This window comes from Botryllus schlosseri, chromosome 7 (assembly GCF_051294905.1).
Source record: "Botryllus schlosseri isolate E-star chromosome 7, Bs_hap1, whole genome shotgun sequence".
Classification (NCBI taxonomy): domain Eukaryota; kingdom Metazoa; phylum Chordata; class Ascidiacea; order Stolidobranchia; family Styelidae; genus Botryllus; species Botryllus schlosseri.
Genome location: NC_137242.1, coordinates 4,136,079 through 4,158,298, shown reverse-complemented (window position 1 = coordinate 4,158,298; position 22,220 = coordinate 4,136,079). Strand labels below are relative to the sequence as shown.

General features: G+C 39.5%; 4 protein-coding genes across 4 annotated transcripts; 1 reads left to right on the top strand and 3 right to left on the bottom strand.

The window, feature by feature from the left end:
* Nucleotides 1-373: 373 nt before the first annotated feature.
* LOC145442749 (phosphoglycerate mutase 2-like) lies at nt 374-1,331 on the bottom strand. Its single transcript, XM_080320734.1, has one exon. The coding sequence runs from the start codon at nt 1,264-1,266 to the stop codon at nt 505-507; it is 762 nt and encodes a 253-aa protein (XP_080176860.1). The 5' UTR covers nt 1,267-1,331; the 3' UTR covers nt 374-504.
* Nucleotides 1,332-2,530: 1,199 nt separating this feature from the next.
* On the top strand, nt 2,531-17,831 carry LOC145442741 (centrosomal protein of 89 kDa-like). The gene is made up of 17 exons (XM_080320722.1): nt 2,531-2,689; nt 3,495-3,660; nt 4,071-4,159; nt 4,756-4,855; nt 5,890-5,945; nt 6,016-6,181; nt 6,799-6,951; nt 7,252-7,439; nt 7,510-7,602; nt 8,602-8,624; nt 9,450-9,565; nt 10,172-10,352; nt 10,970-11,033; nt 12,001-12,104; nt 12,932-13,163; nt 15,898-16,067; nt 17,512-17,831. The coding sequence occupies exons 1-17, from the start codon at nt 2,660-2,662 to the stop codon at nt 17,606-17,608; spliced, it is 2,028 nt and encodes a 675-aa protein (XP_080176848.1). The 5' UTR covers nt 2,531-2,659; the 3' UTR covers nt 17,609-17,831.
* Nucleotides 17,832-18,920: 1,089 nt separating this feature from the next.
* Nucleotides 18,921-19,930, bottom strand: LOC145442748 (transforming growth factor beta regulator 1-like). Its single transcript, XM_080320733.1, has one exon. The coding sequence runs from the start codon at nt 19,928-19,930 to the stop codon at nt 19,001-19,003; it is 930 nt and encodes a 309-aa protein (XP_080176859.1). The 3' UTR covers nt 18,921-19,000.
* On the bottom strand, nt 19,914-22,220 carry LOC145442745 (MSL complex subunit 3-like). The gene has a single exon (XM_080320729.1). It carries the CDS (start codon nt 21,929-21,931, stop codon nt 20,213-20,215), a length of 1,719 nt encoding a protein of 572 aa, XP_080176855.1. The 5' UTR covers nt 21,932-22,220; the 3' UTR covers nt 19,914-20,212.

Below are 22,220 nucleotides of genomic sequence, written 5' to 3'. Positions count from 1 at the left end.
TACTTGAATGAAACCATATACAATCTCTTGAGTCATGCGCAATGACTCGAATACAAGTCAAGTCAATACACAAAGTGATTCGACTGGGGTCGATTTCAATATTTAGAAAAATGACTCGAGTGAAGTCCAGTCAATGAAAAATCTCAAGTCATTACAACCCTGAATGTAGCCCTCCTATTAATGCAGTGCATCGCAACCTTAACCACTTTTTCAACAATAACTCTTTAATATTATCTCTCGCGATGCAAACAGATTTCAAAATAGGATTTTGACCGCTATTGATACATCGCTCTTGTGAATCCAAGTCAAATCGACATACAAAATCCCTGATATCACAATCCCGACTGAAGTATACATGCAGTGCAGACAAAGACCGAGTATTTATACATATATTTTCGCAAAAAAACAGGTTAGACATGCATTGTTTTACGGAAGATGGCACAACTGTTGTGATACCTGAACTTGAAATGTATACTGCTAGTTATTACGATGAATATTGTTGGTTCACTTCGCTTTTCCTTGCGCGGCCACAGATTCCATCGCCTTTTTCACAGTTTCCTCATCTCCCAGAAACTTCATCGATACTACGGGCTTCATATTTTCATCTAGCTCGTATACAAATGGTATCCCAGTAGGCAAATTCAAAGTCATGATTCTTTCGTTTGACATTTCATCTAAATGCTTGACAATACCACGCAGGCTGTTACCGTGGGCTGATATTATGATGCTTTTTCCAGCTTTAATTTGCGGCACGATCTCATCGTTCCAGAATGGTAGCGTTCTTTTTATTGTAAGCTCCAAACTTTCGAACATAGGAATATCAGCTTTGTCCATGTCTGCGTATCTTGGATCGTCGACAATATCAGAGTAATGATTATGGTCTGGTTTCATCGGAGGTGGTGGTGTATCAAAACTTCTTCTCCAGATTTGAACCTGTTCTTCTCCGTGTAATTTTGCAGTTTCTGCTTTATTCAGACCAGTTAGTCCGCCGTAATGACGCTCATTAAGTCTCCAGGTGCGTTTTACTTCGAGATCCTTTTGACCTTGGACTTCTAATGCTTTTTCCAAGGTTACGATAGCTCTCGTCAATACTGACGTGTAGGCTAGGTCGAACGTTAAGCCGGCATCTTTTAAAGCTTTTCCTGCGGCGGACGCTTCTTCTAAGCCTTTTTCGCTCAAGCCTGCGTCGTACCAACCGCAGAATTTGTTAAGTTTGTTCCATTCACTCTCGCCATGTCTTACCATTACGATTTTGTAGGTAGTCATCGTGAATGAGTTTTATCGAGTATGCCAACAGAAACTGTGATAAAAAGATACTCAGTCGTCGAGAACGTTCACATTCATGTAAAAATAAAGTAGTTTCTACTGAATAAGTACTACAGGCATATTTTCAGATTTTCGAATTAGCTACATAATTTTATTCCGAATTAGATTGGAATTACTGACTTCACAAAAACAAAAATCCAAAAGAAAGACAACAAAAAACAAGTTCAGTTCATATATATCAAATTGAGTTCATTCTCAATATCTCATGAGAGTGAGAATAGCAAACCCCAACAGCATCTCGCCGGCTGTCCGACAGTCGTCAAACATGTCCGCATTCAAGTCGATATACAAGAAATTACTTCTAGATGACATACAAGTTAGCCTTCAGGATTAACGGACCACGACACGACCTAACACATCGATCTTGCCTTCCGCCACATGCTATACCTCATTTTGTCGTTGCCTTTTATATTCTCTGCTTTACTATTCATTCAGTGTGCATGCCTCTTCTCTACTTCGCCTAGGCCAAGGTGGGTGTCTGATTTCAAAGATTACTCCATGTCGTTCCGACACCTTCCTATCTTTTCATTGTATCGCAGTTTTTGTGGTCTTTCGAAATGATGAAAATAGTAATTAACTGATACTGATATGTCTATACGACGCCAGACTTGGCTCGTTTCACATGATACGTGTAGTATATTTTCTGGAAAACCAGAAATTAGATTAGAATTGAAAATAGTGAATAGTAACAATTCACAAATTTAGATTTATATATAGATTACCGGCATTTAGTTGTAATTAGTCTTAACTAAACCGGCCGCACTAGAATATCCCTATCTTCTCTCGTGATAGTTTGATATTTTTGAACCAATATATATATCTCAATAAATGACTAACTATAACTATAACAGTCAGTCAGCGGTTCTAGAAATCCATGTCACTTCCACACCGACGTGCAAATTTGCAAGGGTATAATGGCGAACTCATTCGCGTATCGCCCGGCTTGTTTATGTCTTGATGTCCTTTGACCTTGGTCGTCTTTTCCATACAATTCGTATGGCGCATTAATATATCGATAAATACTCTACCAGAATAATATGATTTCAACAAAAATGATGAAAATCCACTCTATTTACGATGACGATTAAATTCCCGATAAAATCAGGTTCTATTCGAGGGTTTCAGGAAGAGAAACCAAACAACGTCAGCATCGTAAATTTCAAACCGCTACATTTACGTCTCAACACGATGGAGTAACCTGAGAAACTTTCGTATATATTTGTACTCTGTAGTGTAGTGAGTTCGTATTCAGTCGTGAAAGTGCACCGGTGGATTTTGTCTGGATTTATATTTTACGTCACTCCATGCTTGCCTGAAACTATATTAATAGAAGATGTCTTCCAAAAGACGTTCCAAATCGCTGGTGAGTTGATTTTTACACATTCAGGTTCCCCGTGAGGCTATTATGATCAGCAGCTGATATATTCAGCGTGGGCATAATCGATTTAGATCTATGTGTTGTTATTGAGCTTAACTAGTGACTGCATCTAAATATTCAATACACTGTCGATCAGTAGAATTATTTTGCTGGTTTCAAAATATTGATAGGCATGTTAATGATCTGCAATTTTAATTAATCTGAATAAATATTTTTGTATTACTTTTCTGACAAATTGAAATTGAGCCTGTCACCATATATCATTTTAAATTGATCTCAATAGACTGGTCGACTCGTGTTAACTCTCCATAACTATAGTAGAAGAATAGAGAGTTATACCCCTACTTGAATATTCCCCGAGTTCAAATACTACCTACTCCAAATCGTTTCGACACCTATATAATATCTTTTCATTGTATCGCAGTCTTGTGGTGTATTGAAATGATAAAATTGTTAATAATAAATTGAAATCCAAATGGTATTGATAATTATTTAATAACTATATGCTGTATCAATGAATATAAATACATTTTTGTCACAGCCTAAGCAATCTGTCCGCCTCGATTATTCGAAATTTCGTATCAGCGACATCATATTTGTTGTAACGATGTTCTTCCTGATTCTCTACAAGTTGCTGACGAGTGTCAGCCCAAAATGTTCAGGTTCATTTCAATATGAATCTACCATTCAATTGTATGTTGAAGTTTTGTACCTCTAAGAGTGTCTTCAATAGTTTAGTATCAATTCTTGTTCGGCTGTTACTATTAAATAACTTTTGTATTTCCGATAGGAACATATCGCGAGTGCCCTAGTTCCACCCGCAGCCTTTGCGGTAGTACCAAACACACCTCCACCGACACCTCCTCCCAAAAACAAGAAGAAATTCTGGCAAAAGAGACAGAAAACACCCAGCCCGTCTCCGCTAATGCCAACGCTTATGGGGGTAACAATGACAGGTGAAGCTAAAGTACAATTTTACTGCATAAATTGTAACCGACTTGGGTATTGAAGTAACAGAATAGTATATATGTCCAGACCTCGGCCGATTATTATAAATATGGATATAACTATAAAAATAATATTGCAGGCCTAGTTTTACTGAAAATTGTGAAGTAGAAGTATTCTACAATCAGAACCACTAAGTGCAAGTAGTGAAAGCAACCTCTTCAATGCTCAGCAAAATTAGAAATACTTTGTTACTGACCCCTCTGCTCATTGCCTGATAATACCTTGAATGACTTGAATTCGTGAATTTAGATATTCGATATGGATTTAGATTTGGAAGTGATATCTGGAATTAGATTTTGAGTAAAAGTGTCGTTGGTTCTACCCATAGACTTGAGCCTTGACCCATTTTGTTTCTTAGCTCGCGCCGTAGCGCTGGACCTCGACACTTCAAGTACCAGATCATCGCCAGAGCGCCGTTCAAGAGATGCTTCTATGCAAATGGAAGAGGCAAGTTTGCATACGGTATATTTATACGAAAGTAATAAGCGCTGCTAGTGCTCAATTAAGAGTAGATACTGCTGTAAATTTCTAACAGTGATTTCTAAGATAAGTCAAAACTTTTTCAACAGGAAGTAGAAAGTGACTGTTCGCATGGTAATCAAATATGTAGTTTCCAAAGGTAGATTTGGCCGAGTTGTCACTTGTTTGCTACAGTTAATCGGAGGTGGCTACTTTCGAAATCGCACTTTGAATCTTTTCAACTTAGGCAAAATGACTAATTACTCGACAAACTGTAGAAATTTTCTAAAATATATTCAGTTATCGTGACATTTCGCCTATATGATAATCTCAGTCGTAAAGACGATGCAAACATATCTTGAAACGACTATGTACTTTATAAAATTAAAAGTGGGAAAAGTAAGCAGTTTTTTTCCTTGAAAACTGTGAAGTAGAAGTGGAATAGTCTAAAACAAAACCGGTGGAGTGAGTATTCCAAGTAGGTAAACATACTTGACTTTTCTGAAACTGTAGTTGTAGAACTACTCTTTTACCGACTACCTCTGGGTTAAATCTCAATCATACAACCACGTCGCGCATTGCAGTTTGACCGCGGAAATACCTCGGGGCAAAAATCAAGGCGCAGAGGCAGGAGCAAAGGTCGGCGACCGCAAAGGACGTCCGAAACTGTCATAGTCGAGAGAGGTGATGAAATAAATTGACTTCCTTTCCTGTAGTCGAACTATCGAGGAATGAGACTTACCAGCCGTAAGCAGCTTGAATGCAGAGCTGGTCGGTGGTGAAGAACTTCTACTTTTTAGAAGTACTCATTAGGGATGTTCAAATTTTTCTGGCTACTCGATAAAATTGTTGGATTACCTATTATTGCCAATTCTGGCTCAATTCCAACCCAAAGAATCATTGCTATACATGAAAAAAGATTTTGATTTATTTAATATGAATGAATATATGAAATTTTCAGATGTTACTGGCCACCCTGTGACATTGTTAGGTTGTCTGAAAAATCAATGCAGAACAAATTTGGCTTGGTTCCAACCAGGAGAAGTGGAGTTATGGAGTAAAAAATTCGGTTTTGAAAGAAATAGTATGGTGGCAAATTCTTTAAATATTTATCATAGATCTAGCCACTGTGTATACTATGATTTGAAATCCTAAATTTTAAACATCAACAGCTTCGCTTCTACGGGTTGGAATTGAACCAAATTTGTTGAGACGTCTGTGGTCGATCAAACTTGTCAACGAGTTCTTTGAACTCTGGCTGCATTTCGCACGTAGAAACCCTAGATTGTCTTGGTAATGTTCATGGTCGAAATTGTTTGCTCACAAATGTATGTAAACCCAAACATAAAAAGTAGTTACATATGGCAGTTTTTCTGACGTTGTCAAACTTAGACTCCTTCAGTGATGCATAAAATTTGCCAATGTGTTCTCATTAGAATTTCTCTTTCACATTATTATGTAAGACCGAAAACTGTCTGCAGACTGGTCAAGATCTTGCCGCGGGCCAGATCCTAGACTAGTTGACATCTAAGCTTGTATTGATCATTCCTACGTGAAACCAAATACTGTGTTTGTGTTTATCTTTTGTATCATCATCGATATTCTCTGTTTGTTATGTATTTCGGTTGGATGAAAAGTAAAAACGCTCCCTCTGTTTGTTTATGTGTAATATAATCATATTTTGAGATAGTATCTAATAATGCTACACGTTTTTTCAGCGCAAGGCGAATCCTACCAGGCACGTCGATCCGACTACCCAAATCAAAACGATGTGGTATGCGACAATGTAACTGGTTTTGAGCACTATCCCATTTACGCTATCCTTGAAATCTTTGACGACGCAGGAAGGCGGAGACTCCGCGGTCAGCATGTCTGACGTTCAAGAATTCGGGTACGAACTGGAAGAGAGACAACGGCGATTGGAAGACAGGGTGCAGCTGCAGAACGACGAGACCAGGGAGATGGTGAGAGAAGTGATGACGAGACAGCACGCGGACTCATTACGGAGAAGTGAGTACTGTTGTGTACTTTGATATTAGCCGCAGAAGAGTAATGACTCGAGTTGTGATTTTTTGGTGACTCGTCTTTACTCGACTTATATGACGCGAGACTAGGACGGCCAAGACAGACATTTCATTATAGCTTTGATGAATAGTAACGTCACCACATTATTGGTATTTCGTCTATTAGTCATGATAGTTGTAAAACTTGGACTCGGGACCCTCTACTCACTTACTCGGTGGTGAATCGAAAATGACTCAACTTGACTCGAGTCAAAACTATAAATGTGAGATTGACCTGTGACTCGGAACCTTGTGATTTGGATACAACCCTGCTGACTAGATTATTTTTTGCACCTTTTTCTGCTTCGGTAGTGATATCATGGAAATTGAGCAGAAATTTACATGCAGCAAGTAGATATCGTAAACAGGTCTAAGTAGTGCGTTTAGGCACTGTTGAAAAGTAGAACTGTCTCGTTACTGACCGCCGATGGCTAAGTCTTAAGATTCAGAATTTTCCAATTGTTCCTGTGAAGTAAATGACTCAATCTGGCGTGTGTGAATCTAACGCAACTTCTAAGAGCAAAGATCCTATTCAACGCTATCTCTATCTCTTCTCTCATTTAGGCGGGCGTTCAGAAGGCTCGTTTGACATCCAGGATTTGGACGACGATAACCAAGTCCTTATGGGCGAAAACTCAAGGTTGATACAACGAAACACTGGGCTGGTCAAGGATAGGAAAGATCTAGAAGCCGTTTCAGCGACGTTAGCGTCGACAGGTATCTATTTTGTCATATTATCACGAAACATGTTCGTTAACCGAGTGAAATAACCCCTTTATCATGGGGATTGAGTAGTTTTGTAAAAAGTGCATCTAGTTATTTGTGTTAGACGTGATAGTGCTAGTGCCACAATTGGAACATATACATTATACAATGTTCTTTCCAATTCTCTACTAGTTACTAACGATTTATTTCAATATGAATATATTATTCAATGTTCTATACCTCCAAGAAGCTCTTCAAATTCTTGTGAATCGCTATTTTCTCTCCCAACGTTCATACGATGTTAATATCCAGGTAAAAAAGGCTCACCGAAATCACAAGTCGAGCAGCTTTTAAGCGATAACGACTTGCTACGAGAAACAGTACAACGGCTAATGGTGGAGCTGGATAAATATCAAGAAAAATACGGCGCGTTACCTCGTAAAAGCACATCCAAACGACGGATAGAGCCGGAAGATATGGAACACAAGCCAAAATGGCTGGTACGTAAATTTATCTCCGTTGGATCTGTGTGTGGTTACACGTTTAATAGTTTACCGGTATTTCTTACAGACGGAACCTGAGTTTTTAAGTCCGTTATTTATCAGTTACGACGCGCAACTCAAAGAGAAAAATGCGATTATTCAAATGCTAAAGGATCATCAGGTACAGGTTTTTGTTGTTATTTACGAGTTTCAGCCAGACATGGTTGTAACCAAGTCACAAGTCAATTTGACTTGTATAGTGTTGACTCGAGGCAAGTCAAGTCGTTTTCGTTCCAGCGGATAGAAAATCAAGTTTTTGTAAAATTTTTATGTTTTTCGGCAATATTTTGGCCATATTTATGTTTGTCGCATTGTTTCAAAGTTAACCATTGCCGAATGAAAACTTTACATAAGGTTATTCTCTCAAAATGTGAAAAATGGACGTAAGCCACTTTGATTCCACAGCGATGAAATAGGCTTGAGTACTCTGAAATAGTAGGACTTTATTACTGACTATCTCTGGTTTCAACTATTTGTTTTGCTAAATTTTGTTTTTATAGCTAAGAACTGAGCCTTGTGTACACATTGAACCAATAAGATATTGTCCATTCATAGCAGAAAGACCAATTGTCATTTCACATTTTTTAAATACCACCGCCAATACAAACATGCCCATCAACAATACATCGGCCCATAGAAATCGGTTTAATGGGAAATCTCAGCCTAGTACCATGACACACAATTGGGGTTATTATAAATGGGGAATTGGTATTATGTCGTTAACCTAGCGTAGACCTAAAATATCTGTGATGGTATAGTCATGAGATGGGTGTGTGTGAAATCTCTATGAATTTACCCTTGTCATAATTGTAATACCTTGAAAAATTGATATAACAATCGATAGGATGTAACTGCTGGTATTTTCTTTGTGACCGAATAAATGGTAGGATATATTTGAGCTTTTCAAGTCATTATTTTCATGTATGCTGTCACGATGAGTGGTAATAAAATATTTCCGGCTAATTATCAAATCAAATGGGTACTCTATTTTGCCATACCTTCATCATAGCAAATCGGGAAGTATCGCTGTGACGGATTTCCACAATAAATCGGTAATCAAACAGTTATTTTCCCATCATTTTTTAAAATTTGATTCACATCATATGTTTTTTTATTGCAGGATCCCAACACAAAACGAAAATGGTAAGTACTTCATCGTTGTTTGAAGGAAACGATTAGTTTATCAACTCCCTGATCCACCCTATATATTATCTGGAATCGTTTGAAAGGTGGTCTTCTGATCAGCTCATTTAGTTTTGCGATATATTCTTAAACCAATGCATGCTTATTTGAGTCTTTTATAAGTGCAAGTGTTCACTATAAGAATACTATAGGATTGATTACAGTTCTGCATTATCTGAATAAGCGTCATATGTATAGTGTCACCACTGATTACTTCTATTTTTTTAAGAGTACCGGTACCCATTTAAGTACTTGCTACTTGCACAAATTCAAATGGTTGTGTTTATAGACTACTTTCACTTCTAATTAACAGTTTTTGAGGCAAAACTACCTATTTGTATTATTTTTTTAGCAGAATGTAGTTTTGGGTTTGTTTGCATCACCTTTACGCGCGAAATTGAACATATTTTAAAAAGTAATTTTTCGTTGGCTGCAAAGATGGAAGTAGCCACCTCTGATTACCTTAAAAGTTTGCAACGACTCGTCCAAATCTAATTTTTGAAACTATCAACTTGAACAAAGTACTTTTCAGACCTCCATTTTAATCAGTCTTGACATTTATTGGAAATCGCTAATTTTACGCGAGTGGAAATTTATGATGTTTCTTCTACATCTTCTCGAGTACCAAACCAATGCTGACAAATTTAACCATCTCTGTGTGTCAGGCAACTGCGGTGACTCATCTGCAATTCAGCAACTCTGACCTGCATCTCATGTGATTTCCTTTCATAATACAGTTAGTTCATATCAGTGTCATTAGTCCGTTTCAAAATATCTGTCGCACAGGGATAACCTATCGGACCAGAATAACTTGATGACGGAAGAAATCCAAATTCTTATGCAACAAATGGAGATCGCGAAGGAAAAGGCTACTCGGGCTTCCAAGGAGAACGCGAAAGAAGGTTTGCAGTTTCAATTCTGAATAACTTCTATGTGATAAGTCCTACGTACATTTACAATTTCCTCACGCCCTTGACAGAGTAGGTTGTATCTTGATGCTTGCGTGATATTGGCTTGGGGACACCTTTACTTTTGGATTATATCACTGTTTCTTATGCGGAGAGGCGGAACAGCAGTTTACTTTTGAAATGCATTTTCTGTTGTTTAGTGCCTGCTTTTAATTCTTTTGATCAATGGTATACTCCTCGTCATTACCGTCTGAATCATAGCGTAAACTAGAATTTAATCAGAGGTAATTTTACTTTTTCTGGAGTACCGGTACTCAATTAGGTTTTCTCTATATACTCAAGTGGATATAATTTGACTATTCCTGGTTCTACTTGAAGAATTTTTTTAGACAATACCACCTGCTATTTAGACTTTGGATTTTTGTAAAGCAGAAACGAATCTTGAGAAAACTTTCGATGATGTTTCTGAATGAAATTTTCCGTATGGTAAATCACTACATTTTACGAGTCTGCCGTTCATTAAAAATCTTGGTCAATAAATATGACCGCGCTCGGTTTCTATTTACAAAACATACCAATAACACCATTTTTGTTTGACAGTCGCGAAATTATCGAAGGCGTTAGCAGTAGCGCAAGCCGAGGCAGAAGTCTCTACAGAACAAGCGACCAAACTGAAAGATGAATTGGATGAAATTAAAAAAGAAAAGGATACGCTTTCAAGAGAACTCGCTACCATGATGCCAGTGAAGGAACACGTATCTGCTGTGAATGACTTAAAACAGTTGGGTTCATTACGATTGATTGACTAAATAAGATTGCCTTGGATATCGATTGAATATTTATATATAAAATTTTGTGTATCTTAACTGTGTTCTAGAGCGGGCCATTGTGTGGCTTATGACTGGTTAAAGATTTTGGAAAATACACATGATTATGTATATCTCAATTCTTTCATTAATTTGAGTTTCGCAACGTTTTTTGGCCTCGTTGAAAACATCAGTCTGCTATCGATGGCGAACTGGGTGTGGGTCTGTTGGGGCTCATAATACAAAATGAAAATCGACTGCTCATCATAATATCTGATTTTTTTTTAAATTTTTTTTGATGTTCTTTCGGTATAGTTCGTAAATATGTCTCTTGTCCAAGTTACGGAGCAAAACGGCGTATTGATAAAGCTTTGGCCTGTAATTTATTTGTGTTTGGATATTGCAATATTAAGGCCCATGCTGCAATGAAGTTGGAAAAGTGGCCTTTTAGCCCATTTTGAGTTGGTGACCTCAAATTTATTTCAATTGTGCTCTCAATTGCAATTGCAAAGGCTTGTCCATTAATTAGAAACATGAAACACCAGATTTTAAAGTGATTCATGACGGCTTCACTAATATATTCTAATTTCAGGGAGATGGAAATAGCAAAAGATACGGCCGTTAAGGAAATGGCAGGAGCGCTCAAAAAAATTAAAGTGAGATATCAACTTGACTCGATTAAAAATTTTCATTGACTCGAAGGCGGTGACGTGATTCCAACACGGGTAGTAAATAATGATATTGCTTTAAACTATCGCAAATTTCTAGTCACATGAAACCCGGTAAATCCCAATACTTTTTGTATGCATGATAATAATGTACTGTCTCATGTGTTACATTCGAGGTTTTAACCAAGTCACAAGGTTCCGAGTCGCGAGTGAATCTCACTTTCATAGTTTTGACTTGAGTCAAGTTGAGTCATTTCCAATTCACCACCGAGTCCAGATCAGCAAGCAGAGGGTTGAGTCCGAGCCATAGTGTTTTGACTCGAGTAATAATGTGGTGACTTTACTATTCTTCGAAGTTACAATGAAATGTCTGTGTTGGCTCTCCTGGTCATACAAAAATTGACTCAAGTCACTAAAAAATCAGGGCTTGAGTCGAGTCATATACTAAGCTGACTAGTATATTGTGTAAAATCAGTGATTTAACAGTTTTGCTTGGTGTCAGATTTGCGGTATGTGTTTTGTAGAATGGTGTCATTGTGCACACAGCAATTCCAGTAAAAATCCTCACCTAATTTATTAATCACTTGATTGTCTAGGTGGAGAGATGAGCCTATGCGGAATTAAGCTGATGGTAATTATATCATGTAGTACAGAACCATCACCAGTCGTATCTGGAACTCCAGATATATCTAGATACCGATATTACTCTTGGTGTGTACAATTTTCTGGACACTTTGATGTACCTGGCATCATTATAATCGATGGATTTAGCCAATGATTTATTTGAATTTGAAACACTGCAGGGTATTTTGCTCCACGGTTTTTTTCCTGTATCCATTTGTCATATGTGTGGCTGGCAAGCATCCATATTTAGTTAAAACCTATCACTCGCTAAAGCGTGATTCACTACAGACTTCAATAACAATCAATTTCTGACGCGCCCATTTCATTTCAGGATATCGAAGAAGAAAAGAGCTCCCTTACAATGGAACTAACCGACAGTAAAATTAAAGTGAAGCAAATGGAGGGACAGATCGAAGCGTTGACTCAAGCTTACGAGTATGACCTCTCCGTGCTTGAGCGCGATAGGATTATTTCTTTGCATAAGAAAGCTTGATGGTCGCCTATTTTTTTTACCTTGTCTGTGTGTATTATCCACACTTTGTTGATTTTGAGAAATATTACGCAGATGTGGTCAGAAACCGAGTCACAAGGCTCCAAGTCACAAGTCAATCTCACTTTTATAGTTTTGACTCGAGTCAAGTCCGAGTCCAAGTCAGCGAGCAGAGGGTCGAGTCCGAGTCATGATATTATGACTCGAGTCGAGTCCAAGTCAATGTGTTGACTTTCCAGTTGAAGTCTTGCTAAATCCACTTTTTATAACTCTGTTTGGTAATATCGAATGGTGCGCAATTATAATATACTAATTTTCCTCATTTTTAGCAGTTTCTGGTCGCATTTTCAAGGACCGGTACCGATAGACGAAATCCCAATAGGGTGGTTACTTTACTATTCTTCGAAATTACAATGAGATGTCAGTCTTGGCCGTTTGGTCTCGAGTCATATGACTTGGTTCGAGTCATGTGCAATGACTCAAGTCCAAGTCGAGTCATTTCCGTATTTTGAGAAAATGACTCGAGTCAAGTCGAGTCATCATAAAATCGTGACTCGAGTCGAGTCATGACTCGAGTCATTACTATCCTGGTAAAAGTAGTGTGTTATTTTTCTACCAAACCTATGTCTATGTATTAAATTTCCAACCTTTTGAAGGCACTTTAGTATACAACCGAATAATATACTGATATTAAAATCAGCCGGTATATTTTTGGCTGACACACGTCAGCATCTAGTAGAGAATTGAAAAGAACATTGTAATAAATTTTCAGCAAAGTACAAGACAAGTGCAAAGCGCTGGACGCCGAACTGGAAGACTCGGACAAGAGAAACAAACAATGCGAGAGTCACCTGGCCGAAGTCCTGCGACTCATGGACAAGGCCACGGCGGAGCGCGACGCGTTCGCGTCGCTGATCGAGAAAGAGCAGCGTATATCGGAGCAGGCTATGAGGAGCACGATGCTCGGAAAATGGGAGATGGGCAAAATGGAGCAAACCATCCTAGTATGTGGAAGATTTCGCTGGTTTAACGACCCTCTGCCTAGGTGGTCAAAGCAGTTGGCATTGCTATTCGAGTAGAAGTAGAAGTAACAACTTCTCGGAGATACAGAACATCAACACACAATTGAGTGGTATATTCATATTTTCGGCTGACACTCGTCAGGGGTAATCGTCAGCAGCTAGCAGCTGTTCCGAAGTAACAACAACGTTTTTTACACGATTACAAGAAGTACCAATTTTTGAGACATGTCAAAATTACTTCAATCAAGAATTGATTGAAAAGTACCCAAATCCCAAAGTTGCTTTCTACTTCTTAAAATTAATATTGTAAAACGCGACTATTTTGCCTAAAAACTGTACGCACACCATAAATTTCAACTTGATTACAAGCAGAAGTATTGATTTTTGAAATTACTTCTCGAGTCGTTTCAAAAAGTAGACTTGGTCGAGAGCTCGCATACTTTTTCGAGATTGAAATACGCGTCTTCGCGACTAATGCGAACTGACTAATAGCAATACAAATAGGTAGTATCCAGTGGCGGCTCGTCCTATAGGGCAACTGGGGCATTGCCCCACCTAAAATTCTGTTCAATAACAATTCTTTACCATTTATAGACGCACAGCAATCTATATATACCGAAATCACAGCGAAAGTCGTATTCTTCTTGTCCTTTCGCTTGTAAATGCCCATTGCCCATATATAGCGAAGTCTCTGCGAAAATCGAATTCTCTTCTGTGTTTTCGCTTTGCGAATGCCTAGCCGGGGCATGCCCCGGTAGCGCTCATAACAAGCTTTCACTGTCTATTCTCTCAAAGCCGTGCACAATAAAGAAACGGTGATTTACTCTCTCCTATTCATAAAATTACCGAGCAACCGGGGCACAATAGGTCTGTGCCCCTAAGGTGTGATGTAACAATCGTATCTATATATCTGAACTCGGTTACCGTCATATGCGTTTAGTCGACCTTTGCTGGTATCGGTCGATTTTGATGGTGTTTCACTCCATGAAAACTCTTGAAACTTGGTATGTCATGTCGTGATGGTGGTATTTAACGCTGCCCCAAGTTTCAGGGATTCTACTTAAAGTTTAGGGTAGTAATTCCGTTTCCGAAGTTGAGTGTGTGCTGATCCGTCGTGTATCGCAAACAGATTTTACTCAAAAGCCGGTATTGGTATCCATTGATTTTGACGATGTTCAATACCGAGATCGGTTGTGACATTTGGCACGGTAAGCCTTAATGTTAGTATCGAACGCTGTACAAAGTTTTAAGTTTGTCACTGAACTATGTTAGTGGTAATTTCGTTTCTTAAGTCGAGTGAGAGCTGACTCGTCATTTATCGCTAACAGATTTTACGCAAAGCCGGTATTGGTCTCTATTGATTTTAACGATGCTCCTTACCTAGATCCGTCATAAGCTTTTGCACGGTAGTCTTGATTTTAGTATCGAACGCTGTGCCAAGTCTCAAGGTTGACACTCAATGATTAGGGCAGTAATTTCGTTATCAGGGTCGAGTATGGTAGAGATGTGCTCTGATCTGAAACTTTAGCCTACAACGCATTGCGGATTTCACGCAAAAGCCGGTGTATCTGTGGTAACGTTAACTGTGTTCCATACAGAGATAGGTGATGAGATGATGATATCATTCTCAGTTTGCATTCAAATATTTACTTTGATATTATATTCTCCAATGTCAATTTCACCGTGCAATTGTGGCCTTCAAGCCATTTGCTTACAACCCTCTGTCAAGCGCGATAGCTATTTCGTTTTCGATGGCGGCTAACAGCTGATCACTTGATCAGCCTATTCATCTGTAAATGTTTCGCAAAATTCGGTCTGTTCGCATTAATTTTGACAGTGTACCATACCGAAAAGGGCCATGAGGCTACTTCTCGATGATGTCATGTAACAGTGTACTACGGCTTTCATCCACGTATTTATTCGGTAATATATTTTCCAAAGGCGATTTCGCAGCAGACCGCCTATAGACAGTAATAAAGCCGTATGTGTCGTGTTACAGTCTCCAGTTTCAAGGCCAAAATCTCCTATGCTGTACCGAGACCGAATTTCCGAGGCTGCTACTCTTAGTTCTTCAGAATGTTTTGGATTCAATATGTCAGGCGCAATGTATGAGATAACAATTGCGTATGTGTCTGAACTCGTTGACCTTTCCAATTAGGCTTACGCAATCTCTCGAGTTATAGTCACTTCCATTCCTGCAGATAATTAGTCAGGTCTAGTGCGAACACGAACCGTGTTGAATCTTTGTTCCGTACGCCGTTTACGCAGTTACCACACTTCAAGTCACAGCTCATCGGTAGACCTCTCGTGGCACATACCTTAAAATCACTGTTGTCGGGAAATTCATGTTACCGTACTTGTTTACGTTGGAAAACGCCATTGTGACGTCATCTTGATAAAAAGTCGCAGCCCTTGCCCCACCACCCGATATTGTCACGAGCCGCCACTGGTAGTATCTTAGAAAATATCTTCAGTTACCCGTGATGCAGGGGCTCTTTCTGGCGGTTCCTAATAACAATTTAATTCATAAAAGTGATGCAAGCATCTCCCAAACTACTTTGTACTTTTTACGCTAAGTGTCAAATGTAAATAGTTTTTCTAAGAAACCAATTGAGCAAGTAACGCAGGCAGGCAAAACCAACTACGAAAAAGTAGCAGTACGTCGTTACTGATGACCACTCGCATCGCTCTTTAACGTTGTTGTCTGTTATCAAAGCAATTCAAGAAGCAATCGGCCGGTCACATGACGGATATCACCGAGAAGATACGGACGTTGGAAGAAAACCACCAAGGGAAGATACGCGAATATCACAGGGAGATGGCGCACTTACGGCAGATATTGCAGCAGAAACAGGCGGCCTTGGATGATTTATCGCACGAGAAAAGGTATTTGTTTCTAAAAATGGCGCAATTCCAACCCTTAGAAGTGAAGTTGAGTTTTTCATTAATAATCCTGGGATTACCCACCGTCATCCGTCAAGGCAATTTTTGCGAATCCAAGATTTTCAAAATTGTTAACTGCAACAACTTTGCTTCTACCGATTGAAAGTGAGCAAAAACTGTTGAGCATCGTTCTTTTAGACAACTTGACAATTTCCTAGTGTGCATGCCTGGTTCTGGGTTGTAGTGACTCAGGTCATGACTCGACTGAGTGCGACTGTTGTCGCAATTTGAAAAAGGACTCGACTCGTGTCAATTTGTGTATTGCCTGCACTTGTTCTCGAGTCATTGCGCGTGGTGCGACCAAGTCACATGACAAATTTGGCCAGAAACTGTCTGTACCCGTATTAATAAACTTGCTAGGCCACGCCGATAGCTGTCCGCCGAACGGATGATAGAATTCGGAACCTCGAAAAGTGGAAAAAAATCGATATGATGCAATACACAATCCACCTACACCTCCAGTCCTTGATCTTCATGCGATTCCATTTAAGCCTCTGCCAATTTTTGACGAGTAATATAAATGTACAAACTAATATATCAGTCCGATTTAAATTGTGCAAGAGGATCGTTAAGATTATTACCGAGCAGAAAAACACTGCTTTAGGTATGGATAGAATACTATTAGTTTACGACAACGTGAGCTATAATCACTCCGTCTAGAGTCAATATATTTGTGACTTACCGACGGAGGCTATATAAAACTAGGCTACGCAACCGTTGAATGACTGGTCGCTCGCACAGGTCTTATAAGCGTGTCGAGATCATGCACAGCGACTTGGTTGACACCAAAAATTCTGCTTCGAGTCCAGAGGTGGTCAAAGTAGTCACTGTCGCTACTCAAGTAGAAGTAACGCCAGAATTTCTACTCAAGTAAAAGTAGGAGTGGTGGCTCATAAGTAAGTAAGTAGGTATTCTACGCTTATCGTTGCCTACAAAACTGTCAAGTAGAAGTAGAAGTAGTCTAAAATCATAACTACTTGAAAAGTAGCGTGAGTAGGAAAAATCTACTTCAAGTACTTCAAAAAGTAGAAGTACTTCGTTACTGACCACCTCTGTTCGAGTCACGGGTCAGTCCACATTTTCGAGACGCCGAGTCAAGTCATTTTTGCAATGTGACTCGAGTCATCCCAACACTGTTCTCCACTGGTTACTGACGATTACCCCTATTGAGTGTCAGTTGCAAATATTCAGGTTTATTTCATTGTACATTGAAGTTCTGTACCGCCAAGAGGCTCTTCAGATACCAAAACTACTCTATATTTTACAAACCCAACACGTAGTCTTAAAACATATCCATCTGAATACGTATCGCAATCTGCACAAAATCAAAGTGATGACCACAACCACTTTTAAGGCGAAGAAATAACGCACAATTCTGTACTTGCAGACTAATGGAAAGCGAACTGGAGAACGTATGGCAAGCCGCAACTTCAGAAAACAGGCGTATACTCGACTCATTTACCAAAAGCAAAGTCTTGGATTGACGGTGCCTAACCGTTTGACCGACGTACCAAATAAGCTAACGTCGCGGATGAATATTAACTTGCAGCTTACCTGAAGTTCACAATACCTTTAACCATTCCGTCCATGCCATCGGCAGCTTCTAGTGTTATGGTGCAGTTACTGTGCTTATTGCCACTCTTATACTTCTCACTGGTGGCTACGCCCAATTTATACGATGCAGTATTATACACACTCTTGTCCGTAGCCTTTTGTCGCTGGCTTTGCTTATTGTACCAGCGTAGAAATACCTTCGCACGTTTTACAAATGGGACGAACGCACAACCCTTGTGCTGATGTCTGTCACTGTAAGAGGGCAAATACGCAGATATGCCATTTTATGCAAGAGTGCAATGGTTGCTTTTTGCTATGTCAAGGTTGATGAGATGCACTGTGACAGATGACTAAGTGATAGGTAACCAAGCGCGCCATTCGCAGCAAATTAACTGTACTTGGGAAAGATGAATAGTTGTACACTGTGCACACAGAACCTTGGCTACTTTGTTGTGGCCAAATAGTATCGAGACCTGTGTTGCGATAGTAGAAGTAATGTTGTAAAGCAGAGTTTGTAAGAACTCGAATGATTGCGCTTGCGCATGACTCGAGACGTTTCTATATGACTTGATTCAAATCTTGTCTGACGGTTCTGTGTACTGATACTTGAAAAATATGCCCAGAAACTGTCTTTTATCTGTTTGAATCATATTGTTAAAAGTGGGGAAAATGAGCGTTTTATGACCGCGACTTGAACTCCTAACATTATGACTCAAACTTGACCCTCTGCCCCCTTACTCGAACGGTTGTGAATTGAAAATTACTTGACACAAGCCAAAACTGTAAAAGTACGATTGATTTGTGACTCGATTACCACCCCCTGCCGTTAAGTAAATATTCACTCAATTGCAAGTTTCCAAGATATGAAAAACTACATAAATTACAAATGAAAGATCTGACGAGTCCTCAAGTGGTTGTAAAAAGTTGTTTTGTTAGAGAATTCGCAGGCTTTTGGCAGCCAATTGACGGTAGGCTTTTGAAACGTAAAGTAGGCTAATAATACCCCTGAAGCAAAACGACTTGTGACACTGCAAATAGGTGCAATTTTCGGAAAGATCTTCAGTCACTGTGTTACAGGGGTTACTTGTGGTTGGTTATGATAATCCCACTCGCAAAAGTGATGTAAACCTTCCGTGAAACTGCTTCCTACTTTACAAAATCCGAAGTGTAAAAAAGGGGCTGGTTTTGCTTCATAAACCCTCTATAAATAGAAGTAGACTGAAATATCCACAAAAGTACTGCCACAGTTTGTTGGACGAAGAATTGAATTATGAAAACTCATCACACTAGTTATTGCGGTAAAACTAATAAAAAACCATAGATTATGTGTCCCGAGCCCATTTCTCTAAAGCCTCAATGTTAATATCAGATTGCCGCACTCTGCTTTTGACTCTCGACTTGACCCCGCTATTTCCAGGCAGCACGACTTCTATCTTTTTCCATATGTAACCAGCGCAGCGAAACGCACCCGGCAAGCTTTGAATTAGATTCTGCACCGTAGGTTGCGACAGCCCGAAAAAATCGTGGGCGTCCATGTCGCTTAAATCGTGCAGTTTAGATCCCAGATCGTTCTGAAATCGTGAGTACGCGTCCGCGATGTCGTGGCTTTGAAAAATAGTCTCTGGCGCGTCTTCGGGCGATATTTCAAACCTTGGACTGCGTCCGTCTTCGAGTATCTTACAAGTGTACAGGCACTGTTGATGTTGCGAACTGCCACAAAGTCGTGTCGAGCAATATCCAACCGGGAATATGAATTGGTTGTTATGATACTGCGGGCGGTCGTGAATGATTTCTCCGATGCTGTATATCGATAATGACCCGAGCTCAATGGGGAAAATAGGACGTCCGCTTTGGTCTACGTTGATAGGTTTGACTTTTATAACCACAGGCGCATTGTCGGTGTTGCTCTCGCCTTTTGAGTTTTGACCTTTCTTTGACTTTGGGAGTTTAGATTTTGACTTTGGATTGTCTTTCGATTTAGAAGATTTCAGACTTGATATCTTCGGTTTTTCGTATTGCATCAGTTTCTTCATGAGATATTTCCGTTCTAGTTTGATCGTGTTTACTTTGTCTTCGGTACGACCGATTTCGCTGCTTAGAGCCGCGTTTTGGTGGACTATTTCTATCACGGTTTTACGTAATAGTTTATATTTTCGTTTATAGTAATCGTCATCTTTGACTTTTGATACAATTCCTTCTTTGCTGTCCATAGCTATTATTCGGTTCTGTAAAACACTAGAAACAAGATACATGATTGATATCGAAGATAGATTCGCCAACACTAACCCAAGCCCAAGCAAGAAGTATCGAATATGTTTAACATCGTAATTGAAATCAAATATACGCTGAAGCAGTGATAGATGTGATGTGCAGAACGTTCAAAAAAATAATCCAATCAGAGAAGCTTAGAATGTTGCGAAGGCGTCAAACAAATTTTGGACCCGGCTAAAAAACACACCGATACCATGGGCGCAAATGATTATTGCTGGGCATGATGATTCCAGTAGCAGCATTAATTTGAGCACAAGATATCATCAGTCAAACGTCAGCGTATTAGAAGGCACATAACAATCGATTTCAAAAAGTTCTCTTTCATATTCGCTCAAAAATTTCAACAACCCTTGCAAATGTTTCATGATAACCCGAACCTTATACTCGGGTATCTCCATTTTTACCATAATATCAGGCAGTTTCACAAAAAATCTCAACAAATGGTGTATACCGTAAATTAATGAAGGCGGAATAAACACGCCATCATCCGGTTCGTAAGAATCCGGTAAAATTGACCAGTCCCAGATTTTTTTCAGTTCGATGATCATTTTTACATCACTGCCACAACTTGTAATGTATGTTTCCCTGTCCATGGAAGGTGTAGCTTTGTAAAATGTCTGCGTACCGCTCGATTGTGACTCTTGATTACTCTTCCTTGTAGGAGCTCTCAGGAAAACGTGCGGTTTCAAAGAGACCTCGTATAATCCCGGAGTAGTATCGGACATTTTCGGTAATTCTTTAGTCAAACTCTTTGGCATTAGTGCGTCGCTACTTTTAGCGGGGATAGTCTCATGGTGAGACAGCCTACTGGAGCGCCTTCGGCCTTGCGCGTCTTGAGACAACCCGGTTTGGTCCAAATTAGGCTGGTTTGGAATTAGATATTTATGGGTTTCTTCTATAAGCTGGGCTTCTGCGTTTTTCTTTTTGACGTAAGGTTTTGGTGTTGTATGTTGGTTTTCTGAGTGCGATCGTTTGGTATCAGGCTTTGGGGTTGAGACACTTTCATCTGGCGTAGCGCTTTTATGAGGAAGCTGATCAATATATTTGGTATCAGCAATGTAGTATTTGTGAATGATTTCTTTGCGAAAAGTTGTATTTTGCATCATGTGCTTAAATTGTGCCCGTTCGGGTGCGTATAATAGAGTTAATGGTAACGCGAAATCAAAAAGTAGTTTAACGTCACAGCACACTTCTTGAGATAAATTTAACCGCTTTTCTGGAGGCAGTGTAAATTCGGAATCGCTTTGCGTGGCAGATTGCACGCAAAACTTTTGTTTATCAACCAATATGACGTACTGTTGTGCAAATTTTTTGACGTAATTGTCCAGAATTTGAACGATATTCGGGCATACGGGTAGATTGATGAGCATGTCACGTTTTTTTATCATCGTGAAATCGTCCTCGAGTCTCGCACGTAACGAAGGCGGTATATCGAGAGTAACTTGACGGCGGGACGGTAACTCCTCGCTAGTAACGGATATTTCGTCTTCTAAATTGTGCTGCAAAATTGGAGGTTTTACTGCGCTGCCCAGCGCGATTTTTTTCGTAGGGACTTGGTAATCTTCATTTTCGGCCTTCTTTTCTGGATTTGTGCTTGAACTGACGAAAGATTCGACGCTATCCTCAGAGCTGTACGATACATCAGCCATCATTTCCCCATCTTCGTGCTTACATGCGATACCGGGAAGGTGGTGACGCTTTCTACCTTTTTGCAGTCTCAATCTTTTAATCGCTTTGTGAGCTAGTTTTCTTTGTAATTGTCTGTTTTGTTCGTCATCTTTCAGCACAAATGTCTCATCGGCCCACCGATCCCATGCGTGATTCCAGCCTTGAAAGTGGATTTTGTATTCGACTTTCTTCCTGCCTTTGGAGTCTTTGAGCATGTCAACGTCCATAACTTTTGCGTTGTATAGCACTCGCGCTTTTGTTTCGTCAGGTTCGAAGCACAGAACCTTTTCGCCGACATCGAACTTGTACTTCATGATTAAACTTTGGTTCTCCCACAGCGGATTGATACGAAGAAGTCTATTTCAGTTTTAACGACGATTTTACTTCTGACTATTGCATGCATTCACACACTGATTTGATTTGATTGCTGGTGTCAACTGTTGTAATGGTAAATTGAACGGTAAGAAGAAGTGTGTCAATTACATACCAGTAACTGTAACTTATATCACTCGTTAAAAAGTCGAAACGCCCCCTAAAACTATAGTTAATTAACCTACGGTAGGTCTATAGGTTAGTTTATGTCTCGTAAAACGACGGAAAATA